The sequence below is a fragment of the Acartia tonsa genome, chromosome 15 (genome assembly GCF_053477335.1).
Source record: "Acartia tonsa isolate MP-2025a chromosome 15, ASM5347733v1, whole genome shotgun sequence".
NCBI classification, from domain to species: Eukaryota; Metazoa; Arthropoda; class Copepoda; order Calanoida; family Acartiidae; genus Acartia; species Acartia tonsa.
This window is the reverse complement of record NC_137274.1, coordinates 25300709-25323413: the sequence shown is the minus strand read 5'-3', so window position 1 is coordinate 25323413 and position 22705 is coordinate 25300709. Positions and strand designations below refer to the sequence as shown.

Sequence of the window (22705 nt, the reverse complement as noted above, 5' to 3'; positions counted from 1 at the left end):
TCATAATTCTTTATGATTCTCTTTTTAAGTTAGTTTTATTCTTTAAGAATATATTTCAATGTTAAAAATTAAAACAGTGACCATTCCAGATATTTAGTTGAATAAGGAATACCTCAAAAACTATATTTTTGAGGGCTTATCTTTTATTTATGAAATTTTTTTAAAATTGAAAGCTCTTATATTCTAAAAAAGCATGGTAAAATAGAATCAATTCATAAACTTCTTTGTTTAATAGGAAAAATCTTTTACAAAGATATAAACAAAAAATATAAATAAATTTTAAAAATAAAAAAAACTTTTAAGAGTTGTGAAAATTCTCTTACTGAAGACATGGCTGGTAATGTTGTTATCAATATTGCAGCTGAACAAGTTATTTTCTTTAAGGTAATGTTAAAATCCATTATTTGCTTTGAAGCCAATTGTATCTTTTAGAAATGAATAATTATCACAGAAAAAAAAATAATTTACTTAGTTTAGCACACATGTCTGGGATCAGACATAAAACAGGATAATAACAATTATTAATGAAATCCTTGTAAATGTTAGTTATTTTATCCCTTATGCAACAACTTTCCTCTTCTTACTTATTCTTCTATTATCAGAATATTGAAGAATTAGCCACAGAAGTTTATATTTTGTTGATATAAAGTAGTTATTCAAAATTAAAATATCAAGGGGATATTACAAATTAAATAAATTTGATATATAGGAACAAAACAATCCTAATTGTGAGTTTGAGATAGAAAACATCAATGAAGAGGTTAGTATCTTTAGGAAGAAAACTAAAACACATGAATTTAATTTGAATAAATTATAAATATAGGTCATGCTGTTACTGAAATACAAATATTTTTATGTCTGAAATAAATAATGCATAATGCCAAATTTTCTGTTATTAAATGATGAGTTATTGCTTGATCATTTATTACCTTGGGATTTAAATATTCATTTATGCTAAATTTTGTTTTATTATATAATTAATTATATATATTGCAACCAAAGGAATATATAAATAACAATAAAATTACTTTAAAGGTTGATGAAAATTCTCATTCTGAAGACATGGATTTTGTTATCAATACTGCAGTTAAACAAGTTATTTTTACTGAGGTATTGTTAAAATACTTTTCATGCATGATCTATTATAATGTGCTTATTGACAGTAATACACTTGAAATAATATAAAACTTATAGTGGAAAACAAATCTTTTTTAGAATATAACATTGACTTGATTTTAGGCAAGCTTTAATCATTGATAAAAAAAAACATAGTTATTCAACAGCAAAATATCAAAGGGCTATTAACATTGAATAATTTTCATTATAAAGGAAAGAAACAAATCTCCATGTCAGTCTGAGATAGTGAACACCAATGAGGTTAGATCAACTTTTATTCCTTTAAAATAAAACAGAAATAATATATAATGAGAATATTCCCCTATATAAATGCATTTGTTAGGTTGATTTAACCAAAGAAAATGTCTTTAACAGATCATTCTCTGCCTAATTAATTTATATTTTAGGATCAGGAAAATGTTATGGAAAAAGGATGTTTGGTAAATTGCACTAGGTAAATAATGTCTAATGTCTAATTTACTTGGAGTATTATATTATCAATTTTATGTCATATGTATCATTTCACAATTTTGCTTTTCACAAAAAAAATTTTTTTCTACAACTGAAATTTTGGGAAGGGAAGGTTTATAATTATTTAGGCCCTTGGGTATGGCCTATCCAAATTTTTTTATATAATTTTTCTTTTTAATACTTAAATTAAGAATGGAGGCCTACTCCAATTTGGAATTTATTTCTAGTTTGATGAAGACAAGACAAGTTTTGACAATGGCTAATTTGTTGTTCTTGATGCTTGATGTGTGTTTGCCAGCCTGGGATATCATCAATGACTTAAAAGTTCTCATCCAGTACTGGTCAAACTCAGATTTTAACTGGGTAAGGATTTAAAATAAGTAAATTTGTTTTTATTTTTTTGGTACTTTCAATTCTTGATTTTTTTTCTCATTTTGTATGTTTTAGAATGAATATGAAGTGTATACTCAGCAAACAGGAAACAATCAATTTTTCTTAAAATTTTCTGATTAATCAATTTTCTTATTTCTTTTCTTTAATTTATATTTTATAAGACTTAAAAAAGAACATCAAACCCCTTGTTTACAACTCAGCCACCTTTTAAAGAAGCAAGCTTACTAAAACCAAATTATATTTTTAGTTATGGTACAAAAATTACAATATCCTACAGGGTTTTTATATATATTTTTTTTGACAAGGACCTTTTTAAAACCTACCTCAATTATTTGCAGTTCTAAATCAATCTTGAATCAACAATAATTTTCATATCTATAATACAAGCTATAATACAAAATAGAATGATGTCTGTCCGTCCATCTGTCTGTCTGTTGTATGTCTGTCCATCTGTCTGTCCGTCTGTCTGTCCAGCTGTCTGTCCGTCTGTCTGTTCGTCTGTCTGTATGTCTGTCCGTCTGTTTGTCCATCTTTCTGTTCGTCTGTCTGTCCGTCTGTCTGTCTGTCTGTCTGTCCGTCCGTCTGTCTGTCCGTCTGTCTGTCCGTCTGTCTGTCCGTCTGTCTGTCCGTCTGTCTGTCCGTCTGTCTGTCCGTCTGTCTGTCCGTCTGTCTGTCCGTCTGTCTGTCCGTCTGTCTGTCCGTCTGTTTGTCTGTCTGTCTGTCCGTCTGTCTGTCCGTCTGTCTTTCCGTCTGTCTGTCCGTCTTTCTGTCTGTCCGTCTGTCTGTCCGTCTGTCTGTCCGTCTGTCTGTCCGTCTGTCTGTCCGTCTGTCTGTCCGTCTGTCTGTCCATCTGTCCGTTTGTCTATCCATCTGTCTATCTGTCTGTCTGTCTGTCTGTCTGTCTGTCTGTCTGTCCCTTAAGATCTCAGTAACAACTGAACCAATTAGATTCTTCTCTTCAGGGAATATACCTACTGATCCTGTGGTGGTTTTAGGCTATTTTATTGGGGAATGAGACACCCCCAACCCCCCAAAATCCAAAAAATCCCCCTTATTTTTTTGGGGGGCTGAAGATTTCCTTGGTTCTTTTACAAATTTCACCAAATTTTTTTTGATCACCTCTAGAAACTAGAGGCTTCCATTCAATGTGGAAGTAAATGTCATATTAGATACCCTAAAAATATCCAGAATCTTATATAACATTTATTTTGATACTGACTATAGTCAATTTATACTTACATTATAAAATTATGTTTATAGATAAAACCCTCAATAAATAAAACCATAGAGTAATGCAGGAGCAAATAAGTTGATTAAACAAAAGTGACACAACAAAATAAGATTTCTTAATTATCTTGATTGTTAACTTGACATACAGCTGTAGCCAAGTACACATACAGATATACAAAGTTTGGACAAGAACAGATGAATTCCATTGGATTTATTGCATCAGGTACTAGATAAATTTGGCATATTTTTTTATGAAGTATATTTGTCCAAGTTAAAACTTTTTTTGACAATTTTTTGATTTGTATCTATTTTTAGTGATCATACTACTTCTACCAAGCATATCACTCATACTGGACCTTGTGTTGGAGAAAACATGGAATGGCAAGAAGCTTCTGATGGCATTTGCTTATCAGCCAGTGATGGTGTACAAGGTAAATATGTAAAAATGTATTGTATTTATGTAGCAAGACCCTCAAAAAAGTATATATTAGGGTTTACAGCCCTTATTTCCTAATGTATCATCAAAAATAGCTTAAGTCCTTGTTCACTTTACATTAAGGTAGAAATCCATTTATTTTTGTTCCTTGCAGAAACTTTATACAAAATTGTAATAAAAAATTAAGGTTTTAAGTTGAAAACATTTTGTAAACATGGTGCTTGTTTTGGCTAGCTGCCAATATTTTGTATTTTTAAAATTGGCTGAACTTTTGTACGTATGAAAGTTAATTCTAAAGTTTTGTATAAATTTCATTGAAATAAAATTCAAATTTTTTGAAACAATTATTGTTTTACATATACAGGGTCCGGCACATAAATCCGGACTTTTTCTAATTTTTAAACAAATGAACATAAAATCATCAATTTTAAAGATTTTATTGAATTTTAAAAACTGAGAGGCAAATTAGGTATTTGACTATTAGATTATTCAAAAAAATGGCCGCCAGTCTCATTCACGGCCTCTACCCGCCTCCTCAACCGCCGGCATGCCCAGGTCAAAATGTACTTGTCAAAGCTGGCGAAGTTCTCCTTGATAGTGGCAATGAGGGAGATCTTTGTGATATGGGCACGTATATTGGTCCATGCTTCAAAGTAGCTTTAGGCCCAAAAGTCCATTGAATTAAGATCAGGATGCTGGGAGGCCACATTTCCTTAGAAACATGAGTAACTGCAGGGTCCAAATTAACACAACTTTCAAGCTACCCTTAGACACGGAGGCTCTCATTTGGACCACAGTTGAGCTATAACGACGTTTTTTACCTTTTTGGAAATGGAATGACAATTCAGCTAGGGTTGTCAGTGCAATTCATAGTCTAAAATGAGTTTTAAAGTTCCATATGGGTCCCTGAAATCAAAAACCGATAAAAATGAACAATTTTTCACGATTTTTGACGTTTTTGACATCTTAAAATCTGACACGTTTCACTTTGCTGGAGTACTACGGCCAAGCCATTTTAGATAGCGAGCTTTAGTCTTTTCTAGTGTCTTACTTATGTATCTAACAGTATCTCCAGCAAGTTTCATATGCATATCTCACCTACAGATGGGCTGAGGTCAGATTTAGTGGGCCCTAGTCGAGAATCAAGTTTAAACCACCTGCGCATTTCGAATCTGCCTTGTTGAACATATGCGCGGCCAGCTCGTAATACACGTCCATCTTCGTCCTAAGATTTTTTTGTGCTAAAAGGTCATTATCTAAGCTTTTTATAGTGGGGTCAAACGTCCTGATTGGTCAAGTAGTTTTGATGCTATGGCCGTTTAAAAAAAGTCCGGATTTATGTGCCGCACCCTGTATAATCTACTAAATTTATTACATGTTGTAAATGTTGTTTACACTTCAGCTGTACATATATCATAACTAGATGTAATAAAGATATCAACATTTTTCAATGCTTTTTATATTTTTTAAAAAATCACCAAACTTCTTGTTTCTTGCAATAGGTATATATTTTGCATCCATAAAAAATAACCATGAAAATCCATCAACAGATCAAGTTTTAGTTTTGGCCCATGGCAATCAAATTCATTACATGTTGTAAAAAATGTTTACATTTTAGATGTGCATATATCATAACTTGATATAAACAACATAATATCTATCCAAAAACTATAAGAAACAAAAAAAAAAATTTTTCTCAGTAAATTTTTAAAAACTTTAGCTCTAAAAATCTCTGTTGTTAATGAAAGTAAAATTAAAATTTTTATATATGCTTGTGTGGAAATGTACAGAGAACAAGTAAATATGAAACTTTTGATGATACATTAGTAAATAAGAGCTCTAAACCCTAAAAGATACTTTTTTGAGGGTCTTAATGCATAAATGTAACTCTGTGTTCCTAATGACTCACAATCAGCTGAACCAATAAACTGTACTTACACAGTTTTTCAACAAATTTACTTACAATTTGTTTTAATTATATACATTTATATTCTGATTATTCAGTTCTGTCACTCTACAAGTATTAAAAGTTTGTTTGTCCTCCCATTTCAGAGCTTCGTTTTTAGGGATGTTGTCATCCTTGTTTTATTCTAAAAATATTTAATTATTAAGGGATTCTGTTGTTTCTTGAATCCACATGATGATGACCAGAAGAAAAGATATCAAGAGAGAAAAGTGAGATTTTGAATCTTTTAGAAAATTTATTAAATTTTTTCTTTATTTTTTCCTTTAACTTATTTTATTTGCAATATATTGGTTTTACAGTTAAAAAAGGTTATATATATGACTGTATTTGAGATTTTGTCATATACAGTTTATTTTGGGCTTAATACAAACAGCTTTTAAAGGAGAAATTTTTTTCTTGATGGAAAAGACATTTTTTGTACAAATTAAGGGGATTATGGAAGTTAAAGTGGCTGTGAATTTGCAAATAACGTTATATATATAGGTAGATAACTAACAATTGAAGATAAATCTTTAAAAATATTGCCTACAAAAATGAAATATATTTAATTAGATGAAAAACAATTTTCAAATTTTCTAAACAGAACGATACCGCGCTTATCATTATTATGAAAACTGAATAATAAATGCATTAAATACGAACAATTGCAGTGCATTTATAGGGAATTGTATTCAAAATAGATAAAGCATTGTGTATTTTTTAAAATGTCATTTAAAAGTAACACAACATGATTATCATTTTAATGATAAAAAAAGCAAAAAAGAAAATTAGTCAAAGTTCGAAAAGTAAAATGTTTTTTACCGGCACGACATTTTATTACCTCTCTTTCTATCTATCTGTCTCTCTCTCCATCTCTCTCTCTCTCTCTCTCTCTCTATCTAACAGTTCACCGTAAAATATTTTAAAAAATCTATGAACTTTGGCAAAATGGTGGAACGTATTTTATCTGAAAAAATAAGGCATATAAATAATCTGGAATAGTCATTAATCAATAATGAAAAATTATCTTACAGTGCAATTTAATGCACAAAAAAAAATATTTTACAGTTTTTTTTCTACAGTGAAGCTTTCCCTGTGCATCATTAAATCATTCCAGTTTATTTAAAGGCCCTTTTATGCTGCTTACAATATTGTGCGGGCATATTTTCATATATTTGTTATTTAATTAATTTAACTTTAAAGCACAAAATTCAACAAAAATAATGCAACACCTGCACATTTAAAGTATGTTTAACCTATCTTTTAAAGGTTTATCAAAAATATACTATGACACCAGTAGAAACATACTGCAGAGCTAAAAATATGATAAGATCCCAAAATAACTTTTTTGGTGAATTTTAATGATTATATTTTACTTTGGATTGTGAAAGATTTTACAGATCAGAAAATTAGATTTTTTGGTAAAATAAATCAGTCATATTGTTAGTTTCAAAAACTAATTTAAGGCTTCAAAATATTAAAATTGGTGCCAAATATTGCTAAATTACCTAATTTTCATACTGGGGGTTAAACTTGTGAAATGAAGGGGTTAAATGGGTATATGATAAATATTGAAATAGCTATACATTTTCATACGGCCAGGATATCGTTGTAAATCACTAATTATCCCTTTCCAAAACTTAGCTAGACCGTTTAATTTTATTGGGCAATTTGAGTTTTTAAAAAATATTGGATTTCTCAAATAAAATAGCCTGTTCTTATGATCACGGAACCTTTGCATATTTCTAGCAAAAGTTTTTTTTGTTGGCTTTTGTCTGAAGCTTAACGTTAATAAATACATAAATTTTTAAAAGCAAAAAAGAAAGATAGATATACAAATTAAACTATAAGAAGCTACCCTGTAAAGGTCAGCTAGATCAAAACAGAAGCACACTCACACATTCAACGTCAAAATTTGTGCCTTATATGTAATTTAGAAGCCATATTGGAATAGATATTTATCCTATCGTATTATAGACAACTGAAATTGTTCTTTTATTTTAGTAATCATGGGAAAAGTGAAACAAATTTAAAATGCACGGAAAAATGTCTATAACAAAAACTTAATTATGAAATAGCTTCGCTTAAAAAAAAAATACAATACTGAAGGAACAAATAACAAAACAAATCTAAAATCTTAAATATATATGAACGTAGCTTTGTAAGTATGTCTGTCCAGTAAGATTTCGTAAATTTACGTAATATTCATTAAGATTTAAGAAGTTTTAAATGAAAAATAGTGAAGTGAACACAATGGAAATTCTATATGGCTTTAGCTTGGACAATATACTCCCCCCCCCCTCCCCTATTTAAGAAGGGTTGACCGATATGAAATTCTATATGGCTTTAGCTTTGACAATATACTCACCGATATATGAACTTGATTTATGACCCCCCCCCCACCCCCCCAAGAATAACAACACAAGACATATGGAAATTAGGAAATAATAAATAAATTCCTCTCTCCTCTTTACTAAACGAAGCTTTTCTATAATTTGTGTTGGTTATAGACGTCAGTCTGTCCATCATTAATATGTTATTATAGTATAGAATTTATAGAATTAGAAAGCATAGCAACTATATAATACTTACTTATAATTTTGATTATACTTATACATTTATGTTAATGTTTCGCTTTAATGGATATTGTCAGAGATATCAGTAAAGGACGGAGCGGCCTTGATTATAGAAAAGCTTCGCTTTTAAAAATTGGTCCTTAGAAACACATTCTTACAAAGGTATATCTAACATTGTCTCACATAAAGGTTAATTTTTAAAAGCGAAGCTTTTCTATAATTAGGGTCGGTCCGTCCATACGTCCGTCCGTCACTCCGTACGTCCGTCCGTAATGGATAGCTTTTTTCGTTAATTTAGGCATGTTAGAATTGTCCTATCGATTTCAAACTTTGCATGGTGATTCCTGCAGTAATTAGGTAAGATTAAGAAAGCGTAGCAACTCTATAATCAATTTTGCATAGACTCTTATACATTTATAATCTGATTATTCAATTTTGACACTATACAAGTGTTAATGTCCGTTTGTCCTACAAGTTGAGCACTTCGCTTTTATGGATGTTGTCATTCTTGTTGTTTCTATAAATGCTCATTTTCTTCGGCACCTCGGGGCTAAAAACTGGTTTTAATCTTATAATTGTACATTCTATATCTGCGGAAAGCCGTTTATAATACAATGAAAGGAATAACTATTATTGTCCATGTTTTACCTTTTACCTTTATTTTGGCAGAAAATAGTAGTAAATCATATTCAATTGAATATGGGGGGGGGGGAGGCAACTCTGTTTAACTTTAGCCAAATAAAGGAAATCGGAAGGTTTATCAACAAGGATGACAACATCCATAAAAGCGAATCAGTAGTACAAACAAACAGTAACACTTGTAGATTGTCAGAACTGAATAATCAGAATATAAATGTATAAGTATAAACAGAATTATAAGTTAATATTATAAAGTTGTACCACTTTCTTAATCTATCTGTTCTAGATGTACAGACGGACGGACGTGAAACCAACCCCAATTATAGAAAAGCTTTGTTTTTAACAGCAGTAGATATAATAACCACCCCTTCCCATAAATCTTTACAATAGGAACTTGATGTTTAAATATGAGTAGTTTTAAAAGTTAAAAGAAACAAAATTTAACTTTCACTTTTAATTAAGAAGCTTTATTGTTCATTGGTTCAGCGGTTAGTGAGATCCTTAGTTAGAGCATGACCTGGACCTTTCTAGGGAATAGGTAGAAAGCAATCAATTACAAATCTGCAAAATTAATCTTTTTTTAAATTAGAATCTGTTTGTTTTGTATTGATTCTCTGCTTGTAAAACTTATATAATAAGCTTTTTTTTTAAGCGAAGCTTTCTATGATTAGGATCGTTCCGTCCATTCAGAACAAATAGCTATTTTTTGTTAGCTAAAATTTAAATTGGATAGGGAAATGGGCGGAGATATGTTATATATAGAATCTGTACTTATACTTTTGTCTTTCCAACCCCTTCAGAATTCTCATGCAATAATTTTTGTATGCATTAAAACAGCTATTTTTTTTAGAAAAATAAAATATCATTTTGTATGTAATAAACTAAAAAAATCAACATGTTTAAAATAGTTGTACGGACAATCTGGTAACGATTATAGAGTTGCTACGCTTTCTAAACTTTAATTTTAATTTGAGCATTTATAAAAGTTATAAAAACAGAATGACAACATCCATGAAAGGGAAGCTCTGAAATAGTAGGACAAACAAACATTAACACCTGTAGAGTGTCAGAACTGAATAACATTATACATTGTTGTTCTAGGAATTTGTATTCCAAAAATCAGATCATTCAGATAATTATAATGCATAAAAACTTGATGTTGAAAAACTTGAAAATCAACATGTTTGAAATGGACATACGGACATTCTGATAACGAAAAGAGCTAACTGTTACAGACGTACGGACCGACTCTTATAATATAAAAGAAGTTGAGGTTTTGATTTGAGCAAGGGGTCGAACTTGAAACCTTACTTTTAATAAAGCAGAGCTTTTCTATGATTATAGTCTGTATGTCCGTCAATTACGGTTAGGTATGTCCTTTAAACAGTATTCTGTATTTAACAGTTTTACAAAAAAAAATGACGTATGATTTTGTCAAAAATAATACATTTATAAGTCCAAGCAAACGAATGAGAAAACGTGATTATAAAACGTTGGGTACCAGTATAATTTACACTTTACAGTCCATTCAATCCCTACTTGCCTTCCGGGTAGTAGCACCTTTAAAATGGACAAACAATGAAATAATATGAAATATACATGGATATATTGAGAAAGAAAATTTGTAGTTAATTTAGCTTGCTAACATAGAACTCGTTTATTGTTCATTAGTTCATCTAGTAGAAGGGGAGTGGGTAGATTGGGGGGTGGGGGGTATGGTTATTTTAGCCATCTATGAGTTTCACTTTATCAGAATACATGAAAATATGATGCAGCATCCAAGTAATAATATTTCCGTTGTAGTAGCGCCTCTAAAATGGAATGGACACACACACAAAAAATCTATGATTCATACCCAGGAATCTGAGGAGAGTAAGGAAAAGAATATTTTGGGGGGGAAGTTTAAAACCTTCCCAGGACCTATAAGAAGCTTTACTGTAAAAGAGAACAATACCGGTTCAGCGGTTAGCGAGATCCTTCGGGACAGACAAAAACGCTTACTACTTTGGATAATTAAAAATACTGTTCCCTCCCCCCTCCAATTTATCATTACTTTTTACACTATCTCCTTTGAGAAAATCAAGGATAACAACATCCATAAAAGCGAAGCTCTAAAATGGAATGACTAATATTAACTTTTGTAGAGTGTCAGAAGAAATTAAGCATAATATTTTTGGATTATTTTTGACAAAATTATACGTTATTTTTTTGTAAAACTGTTAAATACAGAATAATGTTTAAAGGACAGACCTACCAACCCTAATTATAGAAAAGCCCTGCTTTATAAAAAGAGAGGTTGGACCCCTTGCTCATATCAAAACCTCAACTTCCTGTTGTTGTATTAGTAAAGATATATATGGGAGGGATATTAAATTAATCTAATGATTTTATAAGTTTAAATTTTTTCTATATATAATTTTGTTTGTCTGCCATAAAGCCCATAACAGATTGATAACGTCCTTCTTGTTTCAAGCTTTTTATAATGACTCATATAACATTTCAGCTTTTTAATTTGAATTTAGGTTGCAATTACGCAGTAGTCTAAGTAATGATTACTCCCTTCTCCTTCCCTACCCCATCCCCTCCCCTCCTAATGAATTATCGACCTAACCAATAAGGGAGTTCACTGTTAGCAATCTAAATAGACCACTATTTCTCCCTTGTCATAATATCCACGTATATATCCTTTTCTACAATAGGCAAATGTATATGTGATTGTCCAATAAGATCTCATAATTGAGAAATTAGCAATAACAACTTTGGAGACTTTTTTTCTTTAATTTTGATTGGTTGGTTTATTAAGCATTAAATGCTGCCAAAATGAAAATAAAAAAAACAAGCAAAATTAGCATTAAGAACTAAGCTTAACTATCTTGATAATCTTGCTACGAGATTGCGTTATGATAGAAAAAAAATCTATTCACCAAACCTTTATTATTCCAAGTCATAAAATTCTAGTGAGGCCATAAACCTTCTTCGTATGATAATTTTTTCCGGAATTTTTATGATTTTCTGACAATGTTTGACCGTAATGATATGTGAACATATGTAGTATCTTACAAATACATCCCAAATCTAGCATAAGTTGACCCCTTCTATCCGTATGAAAATGTTAACAAAGGTGTGAAGTCTCAATTTCCTGTCGTTTGAATATATAGGGAAATTTGTATATTGTTAGGGTTATTTTAGTATTTTGAAAATATTGAAAACAGTAACATTTCTCTACGAAATCACCCATTGTTTAAGATTTTGAGTATGTTTTGAAAAATACTATAAACTAAAACTATCATTGAAATAAATTGCTTTTAGAGTGTTTTGCTCTACAAATATTGTATTCTAGTATAGAGTGAAATTAGGTCTTTTGATTTCATTTATCAAAATTCATTTAAAAATGTATTCTCTAAAATAATCGATGAATTGACATAAACATATTTATGATCTATTACCCATTTAAAACACATTAAATTTGGCTGCAAAGGGTTAAATATGTAAGATGTAATTAAATGTATTATGCAATATAACAAATTTATTTTTGTCACATATAAAAATATGATATAAAATAAGATTGTTGAAAGTAATTTTTTTAAAGTATATATATTTTTCATCTTTTTATTTTATTAATTTAACTATATTGAAAATAAGTCACTTTGTAAAAACACTCTTTCTGAAATTTAAAGAAATCAAGATTTATATGTTTATTCAAGATATATTGTAATAAATTTATTTTTTGATAATTTATTTTGACAGATGAAATCAAAAGAACTAATTTTAATTGATTTTGACAGATGAAATCAAATTTCACTCTATACTAAAATGCAATATTTATGAAGCATAAAAACACTAAAAGCTAAGAATTACCCTAAAATAAAAAAAAACCTTTATTTTTATATATTGTAGGTGTATGAAATTAGTACTGAGGCAACTTTACAGTTTTTCCTTCAGTCTGGAGTTTTACTGTACAAGTTATTCTACACTGCACCATCACAATTTGAATTCATGAAAGAAGATGATTACACAGTGGAGCTGGTAAGTATAACAACCTCATTCATCAGTATCTTGTGGGGCCTTAGCAGTTACAAGATAAATGTGACTCAGAGAGAGCCTAAGTTCTTGGACAAGCTTGTATTGATGGTGAGAAGCTCTGTTGATATCATTGCGAGGTCAGATCTTTTATTTTATTGTATTAAAATGTTTAAAAACTTTAATAATCTATTTTTCCTTTCTTATATGGGGTGTTTCAAAGATAACTTTATAAATAATCTTATTTATGCATAGAAAATAATCAATTATTTAAAAAGCTTTATATAGTTGGAAAACATGTTCTGGGATATTAATGTTTCATTTTGAATTTTTAAAATGTGCGCATTTTTTCCAAAACATTTAAATCCATAAATCTTCAAAAATAAGGCCTTTGACATAATTTGTAGAAAAAATCATTTTTAAATATTTACTGGAAAATGATATGGGAGAAATTATAAAAGCTTTATATGTCTTGTTCTTTATTTAGATTGGCTACGTTGATCAGCATCACAGTCGTTACTCTCAGTTGGAAGTATGGTGTTATGTTTTCAACATCCTGTATATGCTTGTTTGTGTTCACCATTCCTTCACTGGCTGTGTTGTATAATAAACACTCTAGACACCAAACTTCTCTTTCTGACCGTTCAACTGTTTTCATTCCTGTTCCTACATTCAAGTTGGCTGAAGATCCTGGCAACATCATCCTGTCAAGAATGTACAACAAATTTGTTGTTTTCATTCTAATTGTAGTAGTTGTGGTCCTGCAAATCCTGAATTGGCAAGAAGTTTTTCCTTTTGTTGAACCTGATTTGTGGTAAGCTTTAATAACTTTATTATAAATGGCCTTACATGTAAGTATTTGTTGATATACATCATGACTCATAGATGATGTGTATCCTGACCTCATAGAGTTAATATTTATTACTTAAAAGATTACTTTACTCTTAATTGAAAAATTTTAAATTAATTAATTTAAATGAAAACGGTATAGTTTTCTAGTATGCAAATGTATAAAAGATTACTTAAATTTACCTGGAGATTTATTTGATTAAATACATTTGATTTATTTTACTTTTGTAATGCCCTCAATTTTAAATTAAAATTGTTTTGTTAATAGGTGGAATTGTGCAGAGAGAGCCAGAAAGTTACTGTATCTTCAGAAGATACTATGGATGATAATTGCCACATGTCTTGGGATTTCTAGCGTTGAATTTTTTCAATACTTGAAGTTCAAGACATGTTGGATCCATTTCTTGTTTCTTGAAAGTAATGAGAACACTCTGCAACCACTAGGAAGCGCTACAGGTTAGTTGGGAAAATAATCTGCTTTTATTGAAGAACCTAAAAGGTTGCCTCATCTTGCATAGCTACCAAATATCCATTCTTACCTTGCTTATGTCATTCATACTTTTTTTCTCAAAAAATATTCCTTTAGCTTCAAAAGTCTTAGAGATTGGACTTGCAATAATCTTTTTGTAAAATTTCTTATGCTTGTTTATTTAGATCTTTATTTAGATTGCTACTATCTATGTCTATTACCTGAATCAAATCATAAACAATCATATAACATTTATTTCCTTTTTAGATGAAAATATTGGTGTCACTTATAGAAAGGAAACTCTGAAAAGGTAAATACTTGTTTTCAACACCCATTAATCCTTCATATCACAGCAATCTTTCCTAGTGTTTTGTTTGGCAATAAATCCAGTACATACAAAACCCACCAACCATTCTGTTAAAAAGTTCAAGCAAATTAAACATTACAAAAAGTTAGAGATATGTTAATTCTTTCATTTGTAAAGTGTTTTGTCTATCATTTTTATAGTGTAAAAAATAGATTTTGACATATGTTCTCACACCCCACCCAAGGCATGTTAGGTTATAAAAAAAAACCCGCAGAAACAGTTTACATAGGATGTACTGGGACCTTATGGTGAGTTTAGAACATGCTTTCCCTAAATTGAGTTAGTACCTTCCCAAAGAAAAAAAATTTAAAATTACTTTTGGTGATCAAATTTAACTTTTATTTTTAGACTACCTTCACCTAACCTGCTTTATTGTCTTATTTTGTCTTTCATGTTTGTCATACAAACTCACTCACATTACAGTTGAAATGACAGATGTTGGAGCTTTCATAAAAGGTCTATAACATTTTTCTAGCTCTCATACTTTTTGAGATATCTTATTTCAAAGTATTGCTGTAAAATCCTCTTTTACACAGCAAAAAGTTTAAATATAAAATTAGTCATTTTAGAGAAAATTTCAAGTATATTCATGTAAATCTTTCTAATATTGCTCCAAATTGACCAAATTGGAAAGTTAAGGTGCCTAAAACTATCTACATTCAATGGACAATCCAAATACACACTTTTTGAGACTTATAAGCGAAAAGGAGCATGCTGAAGTGATTTTTAAAATTGCTAAAGGAAAAATATTTTCGCGGTTGTTTAAATCAAATTGAAATTTAATCAACTTTAGCAAGGATTTTAAGATAAGTTATGGTGTATAAAGTTGTGACTTTGTAATTAGAAAGCCAAAAAACACAATCATCTGATATTTGAACTAATAGAAACATATTGTAAGAAAAATTTATCGTGATTTTAATACATTATGTAGACATGTAAGAAAAGCTTAAGTTTAAAATTTGAAGTCTCTAAGTCAAAAATTGCGGTCACAGGTACCTTTTAAAGATTTCTGGAGACCTGGAGGATCAGGACCTGCAGGATCATACCTGGAACCTGAAATTGACTTGAACACCTGTATTTCATATAAGAATTTATTACTAGAGGATAATTTAGTATTTTAGTAAGAAAAAACGCTTTGTTTATGTCAAAAAAGATATTTTTGCTCTGTACCTGGATCACCCTGCCAGGTTTGCTGGCATCCTGTGCCCGCCAGGATGGAGATATTAAAAAATTCCAATTCTCAGTTATGTGTCATACCTAAACTTAAAAAGTCACGCAGTTTGGGCCTTTTATCTTTCATACATAGAAAATGAGATACAAAAAACTGGATGGGGGGGCGTTCAACGCCCCCCCCCCCCTCTCTGACCGTTAAGGGTTAAAATTAAATTACATTTGTTTCTTTTATATTACATTTTAGGCTTCTCCTGGTGACTTATAAAGTCTCAAAACGTGTGGATTTGGATTGTTCATTGAATGTAGATAGGTTTAGGCACCTTAACTGTCCAATTTGGAGCAAAATTAGAGAGATTTAAATGAAGATACATGTAATTTACTCTAAATAACTAATTTTATATTTGAACTTTTTGCTGTGTAAAAGATGATTTTACAGCAATACTTTGAAATAAGATATCTCAAAAAGTATTAGAGCTAGAAAAATGTTAGAGACCTTTTTAGAAAGCTGCAATATCTGTCATTTCAACTGTAATGTGAGCGAATTTGCATGATAAACGTGAAAGACAAAATATGACAATAAAGCAGGTCAGGTGAAGGTGGTCTAAAAATAATAGTAAAATTTGATCACCAAAAGTATTGTAGTATAATTAAGTTTAAGTTTTTGGCTTAAAAGGAGAAACATAATCATTTACTCTCAATTACTCTGGAAAAAGTTAAGAGAACATTTATTAGATTTAGTTGTAATTGAGAGTCCATTTACAGAACATTCTGGTTTGGAGTCGAGCCTTCTTTAGGCCAATTCAGCTACAGAAAGACATCCTACTATTTCAACGAGTTTAGTACAGACAAATATTCCAGCTCTTCAACGCCTTCAAAGTTATACAGCTAATAAATACTTTTGTATTAATTAGACAGACAGTCATCCTGCTGCTTTGGTGTTTCTACACACAAACAAACATCCTATTACTTCAGAAGCATTTCTACATATTTAATCAATAGTTTGAATTATTTGAATCTAATTATATTTGCTAATAAAGTATTCATATTTAATCATAAATATAGTAATATATTTAATCAAAACTGCATTTAATCTTAGTTAAATAAATACTTAGAAAGATAGATTTTATATTTGAATTAAGTACCCGAATCTACTCTATCATTTAATTTGTGTCTGTTGGTTTACATTTCATTTGGCGCAGTCTAAACGCTTAGTGTTATTTAGACCAGCTGCCGGGTTAAAGGTGGGGGAAGTGGTGTTTAATTTGAATTTTTAATCACTTTTTTAGGTTATTTATCTGAGATTTTTCACAGTTTTGTTTATATATTTATATGTAACATTTTTCTACTATTAACACAAGCCGCGCAATTTGATTTTTAAAAATGTACGCATTTTTGCATACTCATTAAATTAGTCATGATCCAAAACTCTTCCAAATATAAGTACTTTGGAAAAACCGGTTTTAAGGCAGAGTTTGTTGAAAATCGCCAATTTTTTTTTTCTCATACAAAATGTCTAACATCAATGAAGAAATTAAGATATAGATTATTAATTTCTGTCAATGGTAAGTGGGGTAAATTAAGCAATACTTTTAACTTATTAAAAAAAAACACCCTGTATAATTATATAGAATGTAAACTTATCCACCTGTCTATCTTGAATAGGAGCTGAAAAAATCACCTTTCTCCCACATAGTGTTAGGATCTGCTGGACGGACGGACGGACAGACAGACAGAGTAAATTATAGAGTAGCTTTGCTACTAAAAAGAGGGGTTAGGTATAAACGCATAATGGTTTTTATTTGTGACGCCAATTATAACAATCTTCCATAATACATTTTAAAAGATTTTAAATTTTTTTTATAAGCGAAGCTTTTCTATAATTTGGGTTGGTCCATCCGTACGTCTGTCCGGAACTGATAGCTTTTTAGGTTAATTTAGGCATGTTAGAATTGTCCTGTTGATTTTAAACTTTGCATGATGATTCCTCTAGTAGTTGGGTACAATTTAGAAAGTATAGAAACTCTATAATATTTACCAGAATATCCGTACCTCCATTTTAGACATGTCAATTTCAAGGAACAAATTTATATGTGATACAAGGATGACAACATCCACAAAAGCAAAGTTCTGAAATCAAACAGTAGAACAAACGAACATGAACACTTGTAAAGTGTCATAACTCTTAAATAGCAGATGGTTGATTGAAATATATAAAAAAAATTATTTTAACTTCTTTGAGAAATTGCTTAAAAACATGATTCTGTTTAAGGATATACTTACATTTTTAGGACTTGATTATAGAAACGCTTAACTTTAAATATATTACCTGGTTATCCTAGGAATCATTGTTAAAAAAATCAGATGAATAGGATAATTATATCATGAAAAATCAGCATGTTTCAAATGGACGCACGGACGTAATAATTATATGTAACGTTTTCTATATCATACCTAAATACTACAGAAATCACCATGCAAAGTCTGAGTTTAATAGGAAAATTCTAACTTGCCTTAATTAACGAAAAGAGTTAACTGTTACGGACGGACTGTCCAGTCGAACCCAAATAATAGAAAAGTTTCGCTATTTTTTTTCAAAGTAGAAATTTATTATTTTTCAACAAAAATCTTCCAAACTTTTTTTGAAAAATCTTTGAATTTATTTTGAAATATTTTTCTAAGAATTATACTTTTATAATGTTTAATAATTTTATAATTTATTAGATCTTTATTGGGTACCTTGGTTTTCCATTGTTTTTCATACAGGTAAAATATTATAATAACTAACGACTACGCCCCTAGAGGCCTCTAGTGGCACTTTATATATTTTTTTTATTTTTAAATATCCAATTTCAGAAATAATTATTCATAATTTCATGTTTAACACTTGTGTCGCCCTGGATAATTCATTTTTTTTGTATTCTTTTGGCGATTTTTCTTTGGAGGGTGGTCGTACCCTGCCTCAAAATAGTTATAAACCTTCCCAGATGAGAATCTACCCTGTAAAGGAGAACCATAGCAGGTCAGCGGTTAGCAAGATCCTTCAGTACAGACACACGGACAAATAGACATTCCCCTTAATCCTTATTATAAAGTAAATGGATCTCTATGTGTCTGTGTTTCTGATGGAAGGATCTCGCTGACCACTGAACCGATATGGTTTTCCGTTACAGGATAGCTTCTCATAGGTCATAGGAACTAAAACTAAAATTTAAAGGGCCCTAGATGCCTCTAGGGGCAAAGCCGCTAGTATAAATATAAATTGGAAATAGAAAGAAATAGTTTTTCGTTTGTTTGTTAATTACTTTAGGTCAGGTTAGGTTAGGTTAGATTATATATTTTTATCCTCAAAAATATATAGATATAGCATAGTGTCACCAGAACTTACAAAAAATTTCCTGGCCAGCAAAACTCACTCATTTCTTACTTCTTACAGTTCTAAATATCTTGCTGGACTAAAAACGTTTTATTTCATAGCAATCTATAATACAAAGTAGAACGATGTCTATCCGTCCATCTGTATGCATGTCTGTCCGTCCGTCTGTTTGTCTGTCTGTCACTTAAGATCCACTGAACCGATAGGATTCTACTCTTCAGGAATATACATACTGGTCCTTTGGTGGTTTTAGGCTATTTCTTTTTCTTGGGGCGGGGTACACCCCCAACCCCCCAAAAAATAAAAATCCTCCCCTCCATTATTTTAAAAATTACTTCTTGGGGCAAAGCCGCTAGTATATTTAAATAAGAAATAAATTCTGTAGCAAATATATGTGTAAAGTTAATTTACAATAAAAAAGGATGACAACATCCATAAAAGCAAAGCTCTGAAACAAACATAAACACTTGTAGAGTGTCCAAACTGAATAAGCTAGAAGAATACATACGTCTTTACAAAATTGCTTGAAAACATTAAACAGTTAAAGGACATTTTTAGGATTGATTATAGAGATGCTTATGTTTATAACATTTTACCTTGTTGTAATAGGATTCAGTATCCCAAAAAAAAGATCAATCGGATATTTTTTAACAATTAACAATTAAAAAGTTGTTGTTAAAAAAGTTAATAAAAACATGTTTTAACCGGACGTACGAAGATTCTGGAACGATTATAGAGTTGCTACACTTTCTAAGTCGTACCTAACTACTACAGGACTCACCATGCAAAGTTTGAAATTAATAGGACAATTATAACCTGCCTAAATTAAAGAAAAAAGCTATCCGTTCTGGACAGACGGAATGACCAACCCTTATTACAGAAACATCCATAAAAACGAAGCTCTGAAATGAAGGTAGAATGCATACGTCTTTACAGTTATACACACAGTCAAACATATAGGTAAATAGAATGTTTCCTTACACAAAATTATCTTGTAAAGTTTAAATAATCGGCAGAAAAGTTTAGACACTGTTAGTTGGTTAAAATTTGTATCCTCTATCATTGAAGAGTTGTACACAGGGATCTAATGGGATAAGACAATGGACGATAAATTGATGTACACCACAACTATTATAAACAAAAATACCTCTTCTTTAGATTAAAATTATTGATGGAAAAAGTTATACAAAGCTAGTTTGTACAAACAAATCAAGTCCCAAAAGTTTTTAAGTCAACAAAAGTGTAAACAATTTTTGGGACCAGTATAATTTACAGTCCAATGTCTCCTCCCTCCCTGGCTGTCACTCTATAATTGTTTACGTTCGTTTGACTGACAATTTGTTGAGCTTTTGTGTTTATGGATGTTGTCATCCTTGTTTATTAAACATTTTACCTTAGTTGATGCTTATTACATTTTCATTTTTCAGATGCCAATAAAAACTAAAATTTAATTTTTAAAGTTCACGGATTTTTCACTTTTTATTTGATGGATTTTTTTTCATTTTTATTACTGGAAATATCTTCATCTTCTTTAATGTTTAGGTAAAACAAGAATTACAACATCAATAATAGCGAAGCTCTGAAATGGTAGGACAAATAAACATTAACACTTGTAGAGTGTCAGTACTGAATATTATCAGAATATAAATCTATAGTTGTAACTAAACTTTAAGTAAATTTGTTGTAATGTTTAAGGACTTACATTTTTAGGAGCTGCGTAATATAACAATGTACTTTGTTGTAATAGGAATCAGTATTCCAGAAATCATATCAATCAAATAATTTTATCACATAACAAGGATGACAACATCCATAAAAGCGAAGCACTGAAACGGTAGGACAAACAGACATTAACACTTGTATAGTGTCACAACTGAATAATCATAATATAAATGTATAAGAGTCAAAGCAAAATTGTAATTAAATTTGTTGAAAAACTGCTTGATTCAGGATAATGTTTATGGACATACTTACATTTTTAGGACTTGATTATAGAGTTGCTTCGCTTATTACATTATACTTTGTTGTCCCAGGAATCAATATACCAAAAATCTGATCAATTATCCATTAGATCACATAAAAATTTGTTGTTAAAAAGGTAAAAAAAGCTTAATCAATATGGTTCTTTACAATACAGCTTCTCATAAGTCATGGAAAGGTTTATAACTAATTCTGGGAGGAGGGTATCAACAGAGAAATTTCTTTAATTAAAATTGTTTTTTACTGTTTCTTTTTAAATCTAAAATAAAAAAAAATTGGTTGTCCCCTTCAAGTGCCCCTAGAGACCTCTATTGATGTATCCTAGAGGTGTATCCTTCAGTAAATACATATAAGGCTTTAGAATTGAAAAAAAAATTCAATAAGAAATTTGTAAACCCTACTTATAAAATAAGCTTTTACTAAAAGTAAAGATTTTAGTTGAATCAATATGATTGATATGTGTGTGTGTGTGTGTGTGTGTGTGTGTGTGTGTGTGTGTGTGTGTGTATGTGTGTGTGTATGGGCACTTTCTCTGTAATATACTTGTAGTGACGTGAAAAAAAAGCAGCCAGTTTGTGTGTTTATATGTGTGTGTGTGCGCGCGTATGCACACTTTCTACATAATATACTTGAAGTGACATAAAAAAGGCCGCCGGTTCTGAAATATTTGCTTGGTTGTTTATATTTTTTCAGCGCTCTATATGTTCTTGGTAATATGTTAGTGTAATTTTTAAGATTAAGAAAATATCAAATATCAATTTAAGATAAAAAAAAGAAAAATTTTCAAGTGACATTTTTAAATTCTTATATTAAAGTAACAGGATGCCTGTCTGTCTGTTTTTCTGTTTGTTTTTACTGAAGGATATTGAACTGCTTATTTAATATGATTCTTCTTTACAATACAGCTTCTCATAAGTCATAGAAAGGTTTATAACTAATTCTGTGATGAGTTTGTGTGTGTGTGTGTTTGTGTATGTGTGTCTGGTGTGTGAGTGTGTATGTGTGTGTGTGTGTATGTGTGAGTGTGTCTGTTGTGTGAGTGTGTATGTGTGTGTGTGTATGTGTGAGTATGTCTGGTGTGTGAGTGTGTCTGGTGTGTGAGTGTGTCTGGTGTGTGAGTGTGTATGTGTGGTGTGTGTGTCTGGTGTGTGAGTGTGTCTGGTGTGTGAGTGTGTCTGGTGTGTGAGTGTGTATGTGTGGTGTGTGTGCGCGCATATGACCAACACCTACAAAAGACCAACTCTACAAAAGACCAACACTACAAAAGACCAACACCTACAAAAGACCAACACTACAAAAGACCAACAAATATATATTGTTATATAAACATCAATTTATTAATAAAGTAATACTTAATCAAGCCTGCCTAGCCGTGGGCGCTCGGCCCCCTTGCCTATAACCTAACCTAACCTTATCTAAATCTTGTAAAAAAGTATTAAGAATTTGAAAAAAATCTACCAACCACTTTTTGTAAAATCCACGAAATTCTAAACTATAAATAAGTTCATGGACATTAAACATTCTAAAATATAGGTTAGGTTAGGTTAGGTTATATGCAAGGGGGCCGAGCGCCCACGGCTAGGCAGGCCAGGGGGTTGAGCTCTGCGGCCATGACCTTTCAACATTTTGTATCTTTTGATCTTTTGTAGGTGTTGGTCTTTTGTAGTG

General features: G+C 30.6%; 1 protein-coding gene across 1 annotated transcript in view; it reads left to right on the top strand.

The window, feature by feature from the left end:
• LOC145307527 (uncharacterized) overlaps nucleotides 1-22705 on the top strand; it is a 67427-nt gene that overhangs the window by 21434 nt on the left and 23288 nt on the right. The window contains exons 17-25 of the mRNA XM_080149983.1: nucleotides 304-384; nucleotides 710-760; nucleotides 1036-1110; nucleotides 1524-1551; nucleotides 3359-3433; nucleotides 3526-3641; nucleotides 12704-12966; nucleotides 13314-13640; nucleotides 13944-14131. Coding sequence (XP_080006109.1) covers nucleotides 304-384; nucleotides 710-760; nucleotides 1036-1110; nucleotides 1524-1551; nucleotides 3359-3433; nucleotides 3526-3641; nucleotides 12704-12966; nucleotides 13314-13640; nucleotides 13944-14131 — 1204 coding nt within the window. The remainder of the gene's footprint in view (nucleotides 1-303; nucleotides 385-709; nucleotides 761-1035; nucleotides 1111-1523; nucleotides 1552-3358; nucleotides 3434-3525; nucleotides 3642-12703; nucleotides 12967-13313; nucleotides 13641-13943; nucleotides 14132-22705) is intronic.